The sequence below is a fragment of the Natrix helvetica genome (genome assembly GCF_964273705.1).
Source record: "Natrix helvetica genome assembly, chromosome: 6".
Taxonomy (NCBI): domain Eukaryota; kingdom Metazoa; phylum Chordata; class Lepidosauria; order Squamata; family Natricidae; genus Natrix; species Natrix helvetica.
The window spans coordinates 2,779,105-2,795,162 of NC_138553.1; the positions used below are offsets into that span (position 1 = coordinate 2,779,105).

Below are 16,058 nucleotides of genomic sequence, written 5' to 3' on the forward strand. Positions count from 1 at the left end.
GAAGTGAAACATCTTCAAAGAAAAACAAAGTCCAGTTGCCTCTTGGAGGGGGGGGGGAAAGCACCTCTGGGAGAAAATATCAGCCTTCACTTATAAGGTTCAGTAACATCTGTTTGGCAAAATTAAATCAGCTTACCATTTAATGTCTATATAGCTGGATATTGTTCACTGCTCTATGAAGGTCTGAGAGGATCATAGAGATGTGCAAAAGATAAAAGAGCATGAACATATATAACAGGGGTGTCAAACTCAAGGCCCATGGGCCGGATTTGGCCCATGGGGTGCTTAGATCTGGCCTGTGGGGCCACCCTGGAAACCATGAAGGACCGACCCCCGGCCCCCTGAACTCTGTTTTGGCTGGCAGAGGGCTAAAAACGAATGTCGAGATGGCCATGCCCCCCTCGCCCCTCTGAGGTCAAACACAACCCTGATTGCAGCCCTCAATGAAATCAAGTTTGACACCCCGATATATAATATAGTAGCCGATAACCTGGCGTTGCCCGTGTATTTATTTATAAGGGTAAAATGTCCAGACCAAATGTAATTTCTAATACAGGATTTTCCCTCTTACCAGAGGGAGCCCCCTTGTGGAGTACTGTGAAGCCATTACCGTGGCAACTCCACTGCGCTGTACAGTAGAATCCATTTTACGGCAGTACAGTAGAAGCCATTTTAAGGCACAACAGGCTGCATCTTAACAGTAACACACACCCTGAGGGGTGACTTACCCCCACAGTGCTTTTTCTCCAAAGAGTAAGTCATCTGTGTACCAATTTTGCTTGAAATTGCTGTAGGTGATCCAGAGTTATTCTGGAACATACATACACAGAGAGAGACAGACAGACAGACATAATATTCTTCTATAGTAGAAAGGTGGACTATCTGAAGTCCTGAACCCTGCTCTCTCCATCCCCTGAGACCACAGGCAGTCCTCGACTTGTGACCAAATTTGAGCCTAACATTTCCATTGCTAAACAAGACAGTTGTTAAGTGAATCCTGCCTCACTTTTATGACGTTACTTGCCACAGTCGGTGGGTGAATCCCCGCAGTGGCGAAGTCATCTGCATGGTTGTGAAGTGAATCTGGCTTCCCCCTTGACCTTGCTCGCCAGAAGGTCGCAAAAGGGGATCGCGTGATCGCGGCACCCTGCAACCGTCATAAATGCGAGTCATTTCTCAAGCGGCCGCATGTAAATCACGTGATCCTTGGGATGGTCGGGACGGTCGTCCGTGTGAAAAAGGGTCGTAAGTCCCTTTTTTTCAGCGCTGTGGTAACTTCAAATGAACCGTTGTAAGTCGAGGACTACCGGCATAGCTTTACAAAGCTAGCCAAGTTTCCATAGATATTGGCAAGATTCTGATAGGATGCGAAATAATTTCCTTTTCAGCCGAGCGAGGATCAGAAAAGACGAAAGGGTGCTCGGCTCGGACCAGAAGTTTCCTACGGGGAGGAAAATTGGAGAGACAATGGGAAGGGAAGGGCCTTTCCCAACGGAGGAAGTCTGGTGTCGGGTGATAATGGAGAATCCAAGGGGACATTTTGCGGTCGCGTGGGGGGCGCTAACAAAGTGCGAAAACCACAGCAAATCACAACTTGCTCGCCCCCATCGTCCACGTTACTTCGGGATAATAACATAGCCGTGAAGTGTTAATCCCACTTTATAAGGCCTTGGTAAGGCCACACTTGGAATATTTGCATCCAGTTTTGGTCGCCACAATGTAGAAAAGATGTGGAGACTCTGGAAAGAGTGCAGAGAAGAGCAACAAAGAGGATTTAGGGGACTGGAGATTAAAACACATGAAGAACGGTTGCAGGAACTGGGTAGGTCTAGTTTAATGAAGAGAAGGACTAGGGGAGACATGATAGCAGTCTTCCAATATCTCAGGGGTTGCCACAAAGAAGAGGGAGTCAAGCTATTCTCCAAAGCACCTGAGGGTAGAACAAGAAGCAATGGGTGGAAACTAATCAAGGAGAGAAGCAATTAGAACTGAGGAGAAACTTCCTGACACTGAGAACAATTAACCAGTGGAACAGCTTGCTTCCAGAAGTTGTGAATGCCCCAACACTGGAAGTCTTTAAGAAGATGTTGGATAGCCATTTGTCTGAAACGGTATGGGGTTTCCTGCCTAGGCAGGGGGTTGGACTAGAAGACCTCCAGTTCGCACAAAGCGGTTTATCTATCTATTTAACTGTGTCTGTCTATATCATCCATCCATCCATCTTGGAATCCTGCATCCAGTTTTGGTCGCCACGATGTAAAAAAGATGTGGAGACTCTGGAAAGACGTAAGAGGAGGACTGACTTTCTTGGGGTTCATTTTTTAACCGTCAAGTCGCAGGGAGCTGTATAAAAACAGTCTTTGTTCCCTTTCTGCCCTGTTGACATCATGTCATGGTTATTTCCTCGTCTTCACTTTAAAACTTGGCACCGGGCGTATCTCGCCGCCTGCAAAAAGCATTATTCCAAATCGCTTTAACATCCCAACCAACATGATTGAAACTCGAGCCTTTTAAACTGGCAGGAACAACGCCGGTCGGTCGGTGAAGAGGAAGGAAAAGAATTACTGTCCGGTCTGAAAAATTTATTTTGGATAATTATTACTTTTTTCTTTGAAGACATTTCACTTCTCATCCCAGAAGCTTCTTCAGCTCGGATCGGATGGTGTGGAAGTGGAAGGATCTTCCAGGAATCACAAATCCTTCCATTCCCCACCCTCCAAGTCAGAGCTGAAGAAGCTTCTTCAAATTGGGCTGATTGGATTGTGATTTACCACATTGTAGCTCCGTGACGGCGAAGCTATGGCACGCATGGCAGAGGCGGCACACAGAGCCCTCTCTGCTGGCACGCACACCGTCGCCCCAAGTCAGATCTCTGTGGTGGAGATCTGATCTTTTGCTGCGCTGCTGGTGTTGGGATGCCCCACCTCCCCCCTGCCCACCAGCTGATCTTTAGGTCTGTCCAGGCATGTCCAGGCATGGGCGAGTTTGTGCGTGTGCGCACACCTTTTGGTTTGGGCATGTGCACGCATTTTGGGCCCTCACTGTTGTAGCTGCTCGGGCCTTTTTGTTTTAGCCTGTTATGTGATGCTTAAGCTATGATATAGTTGAATTGCTCCCTTACTCTATATGTCACCTGAACCCATCAATTTTGTTAAGCATAATTCACTAGGTTCTCCGGATGCAGCCACCTGTCCTTTGAACCTGCCAGAGCGCGGTTCCTTTCGATTAGATTTACGATCGTTCAGAAAGGAGCAAATTTGTTAAAGACACCGACTTCAATGCAGCTGGGCTTGGATCAGTGACAGACACTCTCTGGGTGCTCCACAGCTGGACCTCTGAACCTCTGAACCGAAGACTGAAAAAAATAATGATAATAATGAAGGAGGAAAGTTTTTAAAGGATCCAGTTTTCTATCCACCCCCTTCCTGGTCTTTGAAGTAGGCAACGTGGAGATCGATGGCTTCAACAGCTGGGTTGTAGGAAGACAACCCATAATAGGCATTTGCTGATGGGCCCCCCTAGAGGCGCTGGGGATCTTCCTGTTAAATCCCAAACTGGTTTCAGTTTCTCCTCTAAAGGAAGCCGTCCCATTGTTCAGTCTTCCTCGAGTAAATATTTTGGAATTTCTAATTTTCATAAGAGGCTGATGGTCAGTCTAGAGAAAAGAGAAAGGACTGGGGGGACATGTTAGCAATATTAATTAATACCACTTTATAATGCCTTGGTAGGTAATATTAATAGCACTTTATAATGCCTGGTAGTATTAATTAATACCACTTTATAAGGCCTTGGTAAGGCCACACTTGGAATATTTGCATCCAGTTTTGGTCGCCACAATGTAGAAAAGATGTGGAGACTCTAGAAAGAGTGCAGAGAAGAGCAAGAAAGAGGATTAGGGGACTGGAGACTAAAACATATGAGGAACGGTTGCAGGAGAATTGGGTAGGTCTAGTTTAATGAAAAGAAGGACTAGGGGAGACATGATAGCAGCCTTCCAATATCTCAGGGGTTGCCACAAAGAAGAGGGAGTCAAGCTATTCTCCAAGGCACCTGAGGGTAGAACAAGAAGCAATGGGTGGAAACTAATCAAGGAGAGAAGCAACTTAGAACTGAGGAGAAACTTCCTGACACTGAGAACAATTAACCAGTGGAACAGAAATTGCTTCCAGAAGTTGTGAATGCCCCAACACTGGAAGTCTTTAAGAAGATGTTGGATAGCTATCTGTCTGAAACGGTATAAGGTTTCCTGCCTAGGCAGGGGGTTGGACTAGAAGACCTCCAAGGTCCCTTCCAACTCTGCTATTGTATTGTATTGTATATTCCAGCATTTGAGGGCCTGCCTCAAAGAGAGGGGGGGTCCAATTTATTTTCCAAAGCACCAGGAGGCAAGAAACAATGGATGGAAATTAATGAAGTAGAGAAGCAACCTAGAACTAAGGAGAAACAGACAGACAGTGAGAACAATCAACCAGTGGAACAACTTGCCACCAGAAGTTGTGGTTGCTTCAACACTGGAGGTTTTTAAGTAGAGACTGGACATCCATTTGTCTGGAATGGCATAGGGTCTTCTGCTTGAGCTGGGGGTTGGACTAGAAAACCTCCAAGGTCCCTTCTAGCTCTATTCTGATTGACTTTTGCTGGAGCATCAGCTGTCTCAGTTTTACCCTGCATTTGCAGCATAAGGCAACTAAACTCAAGGCCTTGGCTGGAGAGATCAGAACAAAGATTTGGGAGTTAATTGCCGTCATTAACCCTGAGGTAAGTCTGTCAGAACTTTGAACAATTGTTAAGCAATTGGTCGTATGTTGAGGTTTACCTTTACAGTAGTGGCCAAAATTGTGGAAACCTTTTGGGAAAAGCGTACAGTGTTTTGATGGCTAATAACACCCCTTTTCTTTGGAGTAATACCATTAAAATTATATATCAATGGAAAGATAGTTTAATCAAGAATGTAATGCAATACTTTTTATGAAGGATTTGCTATTGGAATAGCGGTCATAAAGAAGAAAAGTGAAATGCATAGAAAAAAAACGAGATATACAAAAATTATCACTGTGTCAGTTAATCCGTAGTTGGGTAACCTTTAGCATGAATTACTGCCTTGCAACGTCTTCCCATGGAGTGAAACAAGTTTTGAGTTCTGCAGCCATTATAATGTGAAACCAAGATTGAATGATTGCTTCTATTAACTAGGTTTTTATTGCTGGCTATATTTGGCTATAACTTTTAATAAAATAAAGATAATTGAACAAACGTTGCATTACATTCTTGATTAAATTATCTTTCCATTGATATATAACTTTATGGCACGACTCCAAAGTGGTGTTATTAGCCATCAAACCTCCAAAATACACTTTTCCCAAAAGGTTTCCACAATTTTGGCCACTACTGTATATAGGATCTTCTAAATTAGGTGCGTAATTTAGCGCAAGATTCCGAACAGGAGAAAAAGAATAGTTTACTTTTTTCCCTTCACTCCTTTTCCAGAGACTCCGAGCAGCATGCAAAGGGCAAGTGCCACAAAATTAAAAATACAGACAGTCCTTGACTTAAAAATTCATTTAGTGATTCTAGATTCTTCGTTTTCTTTCAAACAACTCCTAAGCCAAGTCCACCCTTTTCTTCCCACAGGTACCCTTTGCGGCGAGGAAGTTCGTTCACCTTTCTAACTCCTGGATCACAGTGGGATTTTAGTTTGGTAAGTCAAAGTAAATGGATTCTCTACTTCCCTTTGTTTGCCCGTCGTGCCATCTACAAACGGTTGTCATGCAATATTGCAGGCAGAACTCTATTTATAGCTATGTTTCTCAACCCTGGCAACTTTTAAGACGGGTGAGTATGACGGGGGAATTCTGGGAGTGGAAGTCCACCCACCTCAAAGCATGCTGCCTGGGTAATTCTGGGAGTTGAAGTCCACCCATCTTAATAGGTGGATGATTAGGGGACTGGAAGCTAAAACCTACAAAGAACGGTTGCAGGAATTGGTTAGGTCTACTATAATGAAGAGAAGGACTAGAGGAGACATGATAGCAGTGTTCTAGCATCTCAGGGGCTGCTCCAAAGAAGAGGGAGTCAAGCTATTATCCAAGGTACCTGAGGGTAGAACAAGAAGCAATGGGTGGAAACTAACCAAGAAGAGAAGCAACTTAGAACTGAGGAGAAACTTCCTGACAGTTAGAACAATGAATCAGTGGAACAGAAGTTGCCTCCAGAAGTTGTGAATGCCCCAACACTGGAAGTCTTTAAGAAGATGTTGGAGAACCATTTGTCTGGAATGGTTTAGGGTCTCCTACTTGAAGCGGGGGTTGGACTAGAAGACCTCCAAGGTCCCTTTCAATTCTGTTAAAGCGTGCTTTAACAGACAGCACGCTGGCTGGGGGGATTCTGTGAGTTAAAGTCCACCCATCTTCAAGTTTCCAAGGTTGAGAAATACTGAACCAGAGCAATCAATGTTGCCTGATCTTCACTGCTTTTAGCAGAGCCCTCCATGTCTGGTTCTCCCTCCCACTTCCTTCCCTTTAATTGCTGACTGTCGTCCTTTCATCTCGTAAATCAATGCAACCTTTTCCCCTGGGGGTTTATTCTCCATAATAACAGAGTTTTTAAAACTAATGCAACTGTGTGATCTTAGCTACCCCGCTTTGATCCTGTGGTCAAAGAGACTGTTCTTTAAGGCAGTGATCCTAATCTCTTGCCATACCCTGGAAAGAGAAAAAGAGAAAAAGTTAGAAATCAGTCTTTTTTTGCCCCTCTTAGGTAGCCTCCCAATTAAAAAGGCGTGTTTTTGAAAACCGGGAATGCCCAATTTTGTAGCTCTGATATTTTAATACTTTTATGCCAGAATTGAATAGGGCTGCAAAGTCTGCATTCATGTAATCCTCAATGTACAACCATAATTGAGCCCAAATTTTCCGTTGCTAAATCAGACGGTTGTTAAGTGAGTTTTGCCCCATTTTACAACATTTCTTACCATCATTGTTAAGAGAATCCCTGCAGTCGTTAAGCAAGTTAATCGAATCTGGCTTCCCCATGGGCTTGGCTTGATCTCGGGACACTGCAACCATCATAAGTCCATGTCAGTTGCCAAGTGTCCCAAAGGTCATTAATGTGAAAAACGGTCATTAATCACTTTTTTTCAATGCCGTTGTAACTCGAACAGTCCTTAAATGAAGTAAGCCAAAGATTACCTGCATACCATCATGTTTCACGTGTTTTGGAAAATGTATGAGGAAAATTTGGCATCTCCCAGGCCTGATCAGGGCCTCCATTCCGCTTGTAAAAGGTGTTTTTTCAGGAGGCGACTGGACTTTCTTGTTTTTTCTTTTGAAGACGTTTCACTTCTCATCTAAGAAGCTTCTTCAGCTCTGACAGGATAGTGGGGAATGGAAGGATTGAGACTCCTTGCAGACAGCTGGTCATTTGCATCCTTTTAGAAGGTCTTTGAGGCCACTTGGAGGTTTATCTCTGTCCTCAGGGTCTCCTGAGTGGTGCAAATGGTTCCTGTAGTCTGCAATTTTCCCTCTGGAAATCCATTCCTCCTCCCACACCGTTCAAAGGGTCTTCATCCCAAATTGTCTAGCTAAAAGTATGTAGAGATTCTCAGTCATCCAGGTCGTGGTTTTCCCAAAGGTGCTTTTTTCAGGAGGCAACTGGGCTTAATGGTTTTTTTTTCTTTTAAAGTCCAGTTGCCTCCTGAAAAAAGCACCTTTGGGATAACCATGACCTGGAGCACTCTGCACACTGTAAAAGAAGCAAATTAAATTCAGGATGAGGAGAATAGAAGTGTTTGGTTAACTAGAAACCTCGTCATTCCAAGCGGCGTCTGGTCTTGACATGCTTCTTTAAAGAGAGACATGCCTGTTTGGTTTCCATAAATATAAAGGGATTAATTATTCTCGGAATTAGGCTATTTCTGCACTCTTTTAAGATGTTTCTTTGGGAACTATTCAGTTTACTCTTAATCTCAGTCTGGAGTTCGTTTTATTACTAAAGCATATGGTAAAGGGAGCTATTTTAAGCCCATTTCAATAGAAAAGGCGAGTAGAAGGTCAAAGCACTTGTGCCATATAAGCGCTTAACTGTATTTTTAAATATCATGGGCACTGGACAACTCATGACTCGCTGGGTCATCCTTCCAGAGAAATTAAGTTAGCTAAACAGAAACAGTATGATCACAGATGGACAGAAAAGCAGTGGGAATTGTACATTTCTGATTTCCTGCTGGCTTCCCCATTGGCGTTGCTTATGGGAGGCTAGCAGGAGCTTGGAAATCATTCCTCCTCCTCCTCCTCTTCCTTCTGCCCCTCCACATGGAATTACCCATTACTTTGGTAAGTGATGGGGGGCACAGAGGGAGCCATGGAGTTGTATATTTCTGATTTCCTGTTGGCTTCCCCATTGGTGTTGCTTATGGGAGGCTAGCAGGAACTTGGAAATCATTCCTCCTCCTCCTCCTCCTCTTCCTTCTGCCCCTCCACATGGAATTACCCATTACTTTGGTAGGTGGTGGGGGGCACAGAGGGAGCCATGGAGTTGTTTATTTCTGATTTCCTGTTGGCTTCCCCATTGGTGTTGCTTATGGGAGGCTAGCAGGAACTTGGAAATCATTCCTCCTCTCCTCCTCCTCCTCTCCAAATGAAACTACCCATCACTTTGGTAAGGGGTGGGGGGAACAGAGGGAACCAAGGAGTTGTAAATTTCTGATTTCCTGCTGGCTTCCCCGTTGGCATTGTTGTGGAAGGCTAACAGGACCACGGAAATCACTCCTCCTCCCCTTGCCCCATAGAAATGCCCATCACTTTGCAAAGGGTAGGGGGAACAAAGGAAGCCATGGACCATAAGGAAAACCCCATGCACTCCACTTCAGCATTCTCCCAAGGGCCTCCTCTCTCCTGGGTGGAAGAGGGCTCACCTGTCAATCGCTGGCATGCCCCCCTCCCCAGCCAACCCTACCTCATCAGAAAGCATCAGAGTCGTTCTGTCCTCCTTCAATCAACTCCTACATCATTAAGAGTTGACCTTGGTTCCCAAGCGGCCCATTGTTTATTTTATTTATTTATTTATTTATTTAAACTTTGTGGCTCCCCAATTGTGCCTTGCCATCTGTAGGGGAAACAGTGGCAGAACCTGGGGTGGGGTTAAAAAGAGGGACCAGCCTAGAATCCCTACATAGACACAAGCGGACGTAAGTCCAACCTCCCTTGAATTCCACTGGCCCTTATCTAATTCCAAGCAGGTGCTGACCGTTACTTGAGAATACTCCTGGGCATAGGCTGTTTGGCAATCAATCAATTTAATTGGACCTTCTGGTTGTTCGCACCTCACACACCAGTCAATTGGGAGCGAAAGCAACTTTTGACTTCCCACCAGCTTCCCCAATGACTTTGCTTGCCAGAAGCTAACAGGGAGTATCGGCAATCCTTCCTCCTCCTTGCTTGACTCATGGAACTGCCTGCCACTTGGCTGTCGAGGAGGAGCCCCAGAGAGTGCAAAACTACACTCCCTATCCCGGGGTGTCTCCAAGAGCCCCCCAGTCTTTGACCCACTGACACAACGCGAGTAGAGAAGTGTGAATGCTTTGCCTGCCTTATCCCCACTACAGTAGTCCTCAAGTTACAACCATTCATGTAGGGACTGTTCGAAGTTGCGACGGCACTAAGAAAGCGACACGACCATTTTTCAGACTTACGACCATTGCAGAAACCCCCACGGTCACATGATCAAAATTCAGACGCTTGGCCTCTGACTCCTATTTATGACAGTCGCAGTGTCCCCCTTTTGCGACCTCTTGACCAGCAAAGTCCAGGGGAAGCCAGATTCACTAACTCACTTAACGGCCACAGTGATTCACTTAACGACTGCAGACAGAAAGGGGATAAAACGGGGCAAAACACGCTGAGCAAGCATCTCACTTAGCGACAGAAAGCTTGGGGTGAAACTGCGGACATATGTCGAGGACTCCCAGATGCGTTCCCTTGACTTACGCCTCATTTGCCGTCTCGTCCTGCTTTGCTTGTGCTGTTGTGTCTGCGACTATTTTAATTGTGTTTTTATTTGGATCCATCGCAAGCCACCCAGGATCTGCCCGAGTGGGTGGGCCAGAGAAACATCCATTCGTTAATAATGTCTGCGATTTCAAAGGGCCCCTTTTATTAATAAAAAGAAAAGAAAGAGGAATGGCAGATATATTGTTGGAAATAATATGAAGTTTAAACAAAAACAAAAACCAGACAACTCTGAACTTCTGCCAAAGCCGTTTTCACGCTTTATAGATGGTACTAGCTGACCTCATCCTCTGCGGAGAGCCATTTTAGAGAAAGAAAGACAAAAATCTGTATTTTTTCCCCCTATAATAAGAACAGTTACTGCTTTTCGTCACTTTTACGGAGTTCTCAATCGTAGCGATGGCTTTTCCCTCCCCCTGTTTCTCACAGACTGCATTCTGTATTAAATTCCTTTTTTTCCATGCGAGCGGATCTTGGGAGAATTGGACGGGTGGCCCTCCTGTTAGTTCCCCCCGTCGGGTGGTTTTCTCATTTTCTGTCTCCGATTGAGCACCGAGGGGAGCCAGCTGGCTTTTCTGCCATCCCGGTTTTCGTTGTTGGTCGGGACCTCGGTGGTGCTGAAAAGAATGGAGGGCCCTGTTGAGGCAAGCCCCGCGAAACAAGTCTAGCCAGTCTTACAAAACAAACTTTTGAACTTCCTTTCAAGTCTGGAATTGGAAATGGGGTAGAGCCCGTCGTCAGAGAGTAAAGCGGAATGGCAGGGATCTTATATAATGCAGTGTAAAGTCCTCTGCGGTGGAAAAATAGATCTCTCTCTCTCTCTCTCTCTCTCTCTCTCTCTTTCTCTTTCTTCATTCATCCATTCATTATGTTTGTTTATCATTATCTCTGTCTGTCTTTCTATCATTCTCTCTGTCTCTCTTATCTATAACCATCCATTCATTATGTCTATCATCTCTCTCTCTCTCTTCTCTCTCTCTATCTATTTATCTATCTATCTATCTCTGTCTTTCTTTCTATCTCTCTCTCTCTGTCTATCTATCTATCTTATCTATATCCATCCATTCATCGTGTCTATCATCAATCTATCCATCCATCCATTCGTCTGTTTTTCATATCTTTCTCTCTCTCTCTCTCTCCATTCATTATGTCTGTTTATCATATATCTATCTGTCTGTCTGTCTGTCTATCTATTTATCTATCTAGTCTTCTATCTATTTTCCCACCATGCGTGTTTGTGTGTGTGTGTGTGTGTGTGTGTGATGTACACAGACACACACACACACCAAAATGTTTAAAGAGCCCCCCTCCCCTCTCTCATCTTCTCCCACTTCTCCAATTTTTTTCTGTACAGGTATTCCTCAACTTACAACCACAATTGAGCCCGCAATTTATGCTGTTAAGTGAGCAAGTTGCGAAGTGAGCTTGGCCACATTTTACGACTTTTCTTGCCAGGTTTGTTAAGTGAACTATTGCGATTGTTAAGTGAGTCACACGGTTGTTAAGTCAATCCGGCTTCCCCATGGACATTTGCTTGTCAGAAGGTCGCAAAAGGGGATCAAGTGACCCCCCACGGGACACTGCGACCGTCATAAATGTGAGTCAGTCCTCAAACGTCTGAATGTAAATCAAGTGACCTGGGGATGCTGCAATGGTCGTAAGGGTGAAAAATGGTAATAAGTGTGGTCATAACTTTTAATGGTCATTAAATGAACTGTTGCAAGTCGAGGACTGGCTGTATTTTCTCTCTCTATGCTTTCCTGCTTCTTCTTCCTCCTCCTGACAAATGGGATAGGATGAGAGAGATTCTGAATAGCAGAGTTGGAAGGGACCATGGAGGTCTTCTAGTCCAACCCCCCTGCTGGAGCAGAAGACTTTCAAAGGACAAATGGCTGTCCCATTTTTTTCCCCCTTAAAAGCCCCTGAAAAGAAGAAAAAATAATAATAATGTCTACATTTCTTCTTTTTCCAGGTTATGGCCGTATATTAGGATCATCACCTTTAAGAATAAATTCTTCGACCACAGGATCAAAGCGGGGTAGCTAAGATCACACAGTTGCATTGCTTTTAAAAAAAACTCACTTAACAACAAAAATTCTGGGGCTCAATTATGGTCATAAATCGAGGACTACCTGTGCAACGGTACAGAGACCTTGCATAGAGATTCAGAAGATTTTGGGCCAGTCCCTCCCTCCCTCTCTCTCCCTCACCCCACAGCCCACCTCACAGGGCTGTCGTTAAGTGGAAAATGGAGGAAGAAGTTGCATTGAATACTTTGCCCCGCTTTGAGTTATATGTAAAAAATAAAATAAAGGAGGGATGCAAATAAATAAATAAATAAATAAATAAATAAGAGGGAACTTCTTTGTATTGTAAGAACTTTACCCAGAAAGGTAGAACAGAAAATTATATCCTTCTGGACAGTGGAAATTTGCTCTCCCGGAGGGAAGCTTCACTTGCAAGAAGCGATAAGATGAAAAGATAATTACAAGTTTTGTTGCTATGTAAGGAACTAACAGCAAGGGAGGCTTATAGTCCGTCCGTCCCGCTCATCACCCACGGGGAAAAAAATATTTTTCTTTTATAATAAATAATAAACATAACTGTGAGCTCAGGAGCCCCAGCAAGGTATCTTATTGCCTTAAAGTACATTCTTGAAATAATTCCAGGTGTCAGGCTTATATTAATTTATACCTCTTGCCTTCGTCGTCTTTTTCTTTCTTTCTTTTTCTTTTCATAAACCCTTTTCATCACTTACACAAGCAAAATCAACCAGGGACATTTTGAAACCCATCATTTACATGTCAAAGTCAGAATGACGTCCGTGGCCAGAATGACATTTATCCCGCTGGTTTATAACTATCTTTTTTTTTTTTTTTTGTAAAAAAAAAAAGAGAGTTTTGAGGTCGGGTTTTCTTTTTACGACCAAATGGCACACATACCAAACCAGATCCCATCCGTAGATATCGAAGCGTCTTGCATAACGGCTGGTGTTTTTTTTCTTCTCTTCTTGCAGAAAAGGAAGCGGAGAGAAAGAGACGATGATGCAGTCAGTATTTGTAGCTTCGATCTGAAGGTAATTAAAATGTTTTCCCCTGAATGTCCTGCCCGTTAAAAATGCAGCGTCCGTTGAGTCCATCTGGGAAGTTCGCGGGCTCGTTTTCGTCTTCCCCCCTGACCCATCGGACAAGAGAAAAACCAGGATTCTTCTAATCTGTCTTTTCAATCTCTAGCCGACACCCAAAGGCAAACTGAACTAGAATAGGTAGAATAGAGCTGGGACCTGGGAGGTCTTCTAGTCCAGCCCCTGCTCAAGCAGGAGAGCCTATACCGTTTCAGATAAGTGATTGTCTAGTCCAGGGGTATCAAACTCGATTTCATTGAGGGCCGCATCAGGGTTGTGTTTGACCCGGGGGGAGGGGGACACAGCTCGATGTCACTCCTGTCGGGGGTGCCTGTGGTGGGCCGAGCGCTCTTCCAGCAGAAACAGGTTCCCAAACTCAGTTTTCGGCTGCCACAGCCTCCTGCAACCCTCTGCCAGTGAAAAACGGAGCTCGGTTGCCCATTTTTGCTGGCAGGAGCACCGCGGGCCAATCCTTCACTGTTTCCAGGGCGGCCCCATGGGCCAGATCTAAGTTCCCCGTGGGCCACATCTGGCCCCCGGGCCTTGGGTTTGACACCCCTGGTCTGGTCTCGCCGTAAGAACCTCCTGGCTGAGCAGCGGGTTGGACTAGAAGACCTCCAAAGCCCCTTCCAACTCTGTTCTTCTGCTATCTTTCCACAGCCCTCGTCTTTTCCCTGTACGTAAGTCTACATATCCTTGGCAATATTCGAAAAAGTAAATAAAGGGAGATTGGAATCCCCTGAGGGCTTGGTTCTTAAGGGGGATTTAGGTCAGGGACAGCCCTTCTGTCTGGCTTTGAAAAAGATGGGGTACTTCAGGTTTTTTTTAAAAATATTATATTGCTTTTACTTCTTCAAGACCTTGTAAGTACTAAATAAACCTTGAAAACGAGACGCAGTTCTTCTGGGGAGCTGTATGACTAAAACCTCAACGTTTTTACTATTGTTGCTGTTTTAGAGGGCAGTCTATTTCTTAGAAAGTCGGTTATTATGATTATGATTATTAATTATTATTGAATCATCTGGCCACCGACGATTTTCATCTGAGCTTTGCCAAAATGTCAGTTTCCTAGGAAGGGACTTCTGCATTCCTGGTCTATGATTTTTGGTTCGATGGCTTCCGACCACAGGAAGTAAACCTCCCAAAAAGGAGGTTGAGGTTTGATAGCAAGCATATTTGTGTTTCTCCCCTGGGATCGTATGTGTTCCACTATCTTCTTTACCCTCTTTGGAAGGATAAACGAGGGGTCCTTGGTGCTCTCTGAGCTTGGTGGTTTTCTGCCAGGCATTTCGTGACCCATATCGGGTAACATCATCAGTTCTGATCTGCCAGTTGGGATGCTGTGTAGTTTGGGTGATAAAAAAATGCCTGCAAGAAAACCATTTAAGCTCAGAGAGCGCTAAGGCAATCCTCCTCCTCCTCCTCCAACCCCCTCCCTCCACTGCAGCACTGATGACGTTAACTAGTTGGGTCATGAGATGCCTGGAAGAAAACAACCAAGCTCAGACAGTGCCAAGGACTGCAGAGTAGTTGGCCTCTTCCTTCTGCAAAAACCCCCCTCCCTTCTAGCACTGAGGATGTTACTTAGTTTGGATCATGAAACAGCTGCAAGAAAACCACCAAGGTCAGAGAGCACCAAGGACCCCACAGTTGTTGTTGTTCTCTTCTTCCTCTTCCTCCTCCTCTTCTTCCTCCCCAACCCCACTCCCTTCTGGCTCTGATGATGTTCTCTAGTTGGGTCATGAAATGTCCACCAGAAAAACACCAAACTCAGAGAGCACCAAGGACCCCACAGTCGTCACTCTCCTCTTCTTCCTCCTCCTCCTCCTCCTCCTCCTCCTCCTCCTCCTCCTCCTCCTCCTCCTCCTCCTCCTCCTCCTCCTCCTCCTCCTCTCTGCCAACCCCTCTTCCTTCTACCACAGATGAGGTTGCCTAGTTGGGTCATGAAACGTCTGCAAGAAAACCACCAAGCTCAGAGAGCCCCAAGGATCCCTTATTCCCCCCCCCCCCCCAAGCTACAAATATTTATCCGAAGAACACCTGGCTGTTTCTTTCACCTGGGGGAGAAACCCTTCTTAACTTTCTCCTCTCTTCAAGCCATGCCTGTCTTCAAGCTTGCTTCTTGTAGCACGCCCTAAAATGTCAGTTTTTGGAGCCAAGCCCTTCTCCCCACCTCCGCCTCTCCTAAATCAACACTTATCTCTCACCTTACCTGCCCTTTCCTGGGCCTGCCCCAACTTCGCTACTTGGCCCTTTGCAAGTCTCTTGGGTTTTTTATATTTTTGGGCCTGAAACCAGTTGTGCCTTTTGAAATTGAATTTATTTGTGCGGGCGGTCCTCGACTTACGACCGCAGTCGAGCCCCAAATGACCACCGCTAAGCGAGGCACCTGTCCCGCGAGCTTTGGCCCCTTTTACGACCTTCCTTGCCATGGCTGTTAAGTGAATCCTTGCCGTCATGACGGTAGTAACACCGTTATTCAGTGAATCAGGTCTCTCCATGGACTTTGCTTGTCTGAAGGGGGCAGTGCAACCGTCGTAAGTATGAAGCCATTGCCAAGCATCCAGATTTTGATCGTGTGGCCGTAGGGATGCCGCAACGGTCGTAAGTGTGAAAAGCGGTCATGCCGTTGTAACTTTGAATAGTCACTAAATGAATAGTTTTAAGTCAAGGATGACCTGTATCCTACTTTTATTATTTTTACAAATAACTCAAGGCAATCAATCAATCAGAATAGAGCTGGAAGGGACCTTGGAGGTCATCTAGTCCAGCCCCCTTCTCAAGCAGGAGACCCTTTACCACTTCAGATAAGTGGTAATCCAGTCTCTTCTTAAAAACCTCCAGTGTTGGAGCACCCACAACTTCTGGTGGCAAGCAGTTCCGCTGGTTCATTGTTCTCACTATTAGGAAGTTCTGAGTTGCTTCTCTCC

General features: G+C 45.0%; 1 protein-coding gene across 1 annotated transcript in view; it reads left to right on the plus strand.

Annotated features, from left to right (window-relative positions):
• NET1 (neuroepithelial cell transforming 1) overlaps positions 1–16,058 on the plus strand; it is a 65,318-nt gene that overhangs the window by 12,394 nt on the left and 36,866 nt on the right. The window contains exons 2-3 of the mRNA XM_081958688.1: positions 5,632–5,698; positions 13,021–13,080. Of these exons, the coding sequence (XP_081814814.1) occupies positions 5,632–5,698; positions 13,021–13,080 (127 nt within the window). The remainder of the gene's footprint in view (positions 1–5,631; positions 5,699–13,020; positions 13,081–16,058) is intronic.